The following is a 4,005-nucleotide window of genomic DNA, read 5'->3' on the forward strand; positions in this document are numbered from 1 at the left end:
GCCCTCACCTGCCCGCGTCCTCCGGAGGCCGAGCGGGGCCGCGCCGCGCCGTGCCCCCGAGCAGGGGGAACTGAGGCAGGCCTGGGCTGGAGTCAGGCTCCGGGGTCTCCCCGTGACCCCGCTGGGCCCCAGCTTCTCCAGAAAGTTCTAGTCTCCTTGACAGGAAGCCCCCCGCCCCCACCCCCTGTCCCCCAGGCTGAGCGGCCGCAGGTCCGGGCGCTGGGCGGCGACAGTCTGCCCGCCCCTGGCCTTCCACCCGCCCTGGACACAGCCGGGCCCGGGCGCTGCCCTGTGCACCTGTGCCCTGCGCGGCCCACTCCTGGGGGCCCGCCTGAACTCAAGGGCGCCCCGACAGCTGGGGTCACAGGCATGCCGCGCTCTTCCTGGGTTTCGGAGCCCTCCTTGTGAACTGAAGCCCAGAATGTGGTCCTGGGACTCCTCCTGCTCCACGCTCGCTCCCTTCTCTGTGCCAACACCTCTCGGATGCCAGCTGGAGGCAGAACTCCCCCTGGGTCCCCTGGTCTTGGCCTGGACGCCCGGAACGCCTTGGGCCGTGTGTGCTGAGGGGATCGTGGGTCTAGTGGGATCCCTCCCAGTTCCATAGCAGACAGGCAGAAAAATCCCAAGAAATGCCAGAGCGGGCTGGACAGAGTAGGTGGCGCACAACCATAACCCTACACACTCAGAGGAACGAGGTACCAGGCCAGCCTCGGCAGGCAGAAGAGTCAGAGATTACAATGTAAGCCAAGTTCAGGGTGAGCTTCTCCAATCCAGACAGGGTGGGGAGTGTTGGAAGACAGAGCCCGGATCTGAGGCTAGCCTTAGGCAAAATGACTAGAGCAAAGGAGGGCTGGGAGTATGGGTCAAGTGACAGCTCCCACCAACCCAGACAGGCCAAGTTCACACACTAATTGGGGGAAAGGGAGAGGCAGATGAACCCTGAACGGGGGAGGAGCCACTTCTAACTGCTGTCCTCTCATTGGTCACCTGGCCACCAGATACAGTGCTGTGGCTTCTCTACCTGAGATGCCAGGCAGTCAAAGGTGCCAGGGGCTTCCAGATCACACACTGCAGCCTGGCTACTCTGGTTGGGACACGGGGAGAACATAAAAGCCGAGTCCAGGTCACCCTGAACTTGATACACTCTGCCTTCAGCAAGTCCTTGCGGCCAGCTCCCTGGCCACAGCCCCAGTCTTCCACTCCTTTTCTACCCTGGGAATTCTCTGGTTTTACCTCCACTCTAGCTATTCAGCAGGCTGAGATCTGAGGATCACTGTTAAAAGCTAGCCCTGGCAGGAAAGTCCATGAGACTCTTTTTTTTTTTAACTTTTTTTTTATTTTTGGGTCCGGTCGTGGGCCTGAACTCTGGGCCTGGGCACTGCCCTCAGCTCTTCAGCTCAAGGCTAGCGCTCTACCACTTGAGCCACAGCGACACTTCCGGCTTTTTACTTTTTGCTTATATGGTGCTGAGGAATCGAACCCAGAGCCTCATGCATGCAAGGCAAGCGCTCTACCACTGAGCCACCTTCCCAGCCCTACCTCCTCCACCCTAGAGAGCTTCCCCAGCTTCAAAGCCACTTTCCTCCTGGCCTCATTCATCTCACAGCTCCTCACCCTGCTACTCCTTGCTTGCAAGCCCAGGGCTTTTTTTTTTTTTTTTTTGCCTGGGCCTTCCCTCCCTCCCTGCTCAGTGTCCTCGGCTGTGCTGGCCTCTGCCCCAGCCCCTGGGCCTCCTTGCCGTTCTGGAGCCACTCTGGCTTGCTCCCACCTTGGTACCTTTTCCTGCTCCTGTGGAGCCAAACCTTGGACAGGAGGAGCCAGAGGAGTCCAGAGCCGAAAGCGGGCCCACCCCTGAGCACAAAGCACACAAAGACCAGACCCTCCATCACCTCCAGCATTTAATTTTGGTCTTAAGACTCTGAGGAAGCCGTCCCAGAACCCCCTGCTAACAGGACTGGCACAGTTACGGAAGGCCATGTCCCAAGCAGTGAGGAGGCAGCGCGGTGGACGGCCCTCTGCCCGAGGGAAAGCCCACACTTGGGCCTCAATCCTCAACTGGCAATAGCAGAGCCACAGCTCTGCAGGTTCCTCGCCCAGACGGTGGGTGGGAAGGCACAGTGCCAGGTGCTGCAGCCAGGCCCACGGCCTTCTGGCTTAGAACACAGGGTGGACAAAAGACTGCAGACCGAATGGCAGGGGCGGTGCGGCTGCTCCTGCGTCCCTCATCTGCAGCCCCGCCAGGCCTCAACGGAGAGGCACCGACAGTGAATACCTCCACTTCTACTCTCCGACCTGAGGGGAGGGGTCCATCCCACGGAGATGACAGGTTCTGGCTCAGATGCACTTTAATCAGCTCCCCGCACACCCTTCTCCAGCCAGGCCACCCACAAGGCTCTGTCTGGCATCCGCCCATACCCCCCAGGCTCTGGCTGTCCATCTTTTAGTCACAGGAACCGTCCTTCCAGCCGTCACGCCATCGCTCATCCACCTTTGAGCAGTCGAAGGTGGGTTTGCCCAGCTTGTGGTTCACCTCATTGTGCAGTCGGCACAACCACTGGGAGAAGGAGGCCCGAGAGCGGGTATCGGGCTGGCTCCTGTCTATCCTGCAGGAGGGAAGCACAGGAGGGAAGAAGGTGGTGGTTAGCGCGTGCCCAGAGCTCACATCTGTAATCTTAGCTGCTCAGGAAGCTGCGATCTGAGGATCATGGTTCCAAGCCAGCCTGGGCAGGAAAAGTCTGTGAGACTCTTCCATTAACTATCAAACAACCAGAAGTAGAACTGTGGCTCAAGTGGTAACCCTAACCCTAAGCCAGCAAAAAAGCTCACCAGGCACAATGTCCAGACGCTGAGTTCAAGCTCTAACATGAGTATATGCCTCCCTTCCTCACCCCCAAATGCAAGTTTGTGACTCTTCAGGCTTGTTGGCGAGCTGGGGCATTGTAGTGAGCTGCACCTGGTAGGGCCCTCATGTTCCAAGGGACAGGGATGCCAAGCACTGGCCTGAGCCTGTAGTTTCCAGCGTGGGTGGACTCCAACAAGAGTTGGGGAGCTTGGCAAACCCAGCTAAGAGCCAGCCTAGGGCAAGACATTAAAGCAGACACTAGGCAACTTTACAACCTTGTAACAATCAGGCAGCCTCACCCCAGTCTCTGGCAGGCCACAGAGAGGTGGGGCCTGGCACAACCACCTAACTGTTTGCTAGCACCGGAGGCCCTAGTGCTTGACCTAGAAGACCTCATTCTAGCAGCCTCAGGCTTCAACCAACCAGGGCACCTCTAAATTCAAATTTCCAAGTTCTTAAAGCCAGCATTCCAACTCTGGAAGCTAGGCAGAAGTAGTGTCCTAGAGCTAAGGGGCCTCCAGAAGCCCCTCAGTGCTAACTGAACATAGGAAGTGGTGGGGAGGCCCTTCCTGGGAGCCTCCAGGCTGGCTGGCCTCTGAGGTCTGGGGTATGGCTCTGTTGCCCGCAGAGGCACAGCAGCGCTTACCTCATCCTTATGTCTTCAGCGCACTCTTCACACGGGTAAAACTTGGAAAATAAACGCATGAACTGGGCCATGTCTTGCTGCTGTTCCGGGGTAGGCAGGTCAGGGTAGTAGGCGGCCACCGTGTGAAGGAAAGCCCAGCTGTGGCGACCCAGTTCCTCACGATCCTGTGGACAATCCTCCCTAAACTTGATGTCCCGCTGCAGAAGTAGGCCGACCAAGGGTCAGTTCATTCCCCCACACACAAGCCCACACACAGCTCCCCCTTCGAGGAAGGCCAGTGGCAGAGCGCCCGCTCTACTCGAGGCCGTAGGTTCAACTCCCAGCACCACATAGCCGGGGGCGGGGATGGGGGGAAGGAACAGAAAGAGAAAGGAAGAAAAAGCTCCCCCTTCGTTCCAGCCTCAGCCATCAGCCCTCTGACCGGCCGGGGACGGAAGTCTTGCTGCCAATCCGGGCCGAGTGCGGCTCAAAGCGGAGAGTTCGGGCCCGGCCGGGGGTTGGGGGGGGCGGGGCCGGG

General features: G+C 59.1%; 2 protein-coding genes across 2 annotated transcripts in view; both read right to left on the minus strand.

Moving 5' to 3' along the window:
- The window catches only part of Syngr3 (synaptogyrin 3), an 11,110-nt gene extending 9,224 nt beyond the window's left edge, over positions 1-1,886 (minus strand). The window contains exon 1 of the mRNA XM_013011250.1: positions 1,803-1,886. Coding sequence (XP_012866704.1) covers positions 1,803-1,886 — 84 coding nt within the window. The remainder of the gene's footprint in view (positions 1-1,802) is intronic.
- Gfer (growth factor, augmenter of liver regeneration) lies at positions 1,886-3,706 on the minus strand (the record flags this gene model as incomplete). The annotated part of the gene is made up of 2 exons (XM_013011251.1): positions 1,886-2,603; positions 3,489-3,706. Coding segments are annotated over 2 exons (381 nt in total), but the record flags the coding sequence as incomplete, so codon positions are not given.
- Between the last annotated feature and the right edge of the window lie 299 nt (positions 3,707-4,005).

Source organism: Dipodomys ordii, unplaced genomic scaffold (genome assembly GCF_000151885.1).
Source record: "Dipodomys ordii isolate 6190 unplaced genomic scaffold, Dord_2.0 Scaffold14, whole genome shotgun sequence".
NCBI lineage: Eukaryota > Metazoa > Chordata > Mammalia > Rodentia > Heteromyidae > Dipodomys > Dipodomys ordii.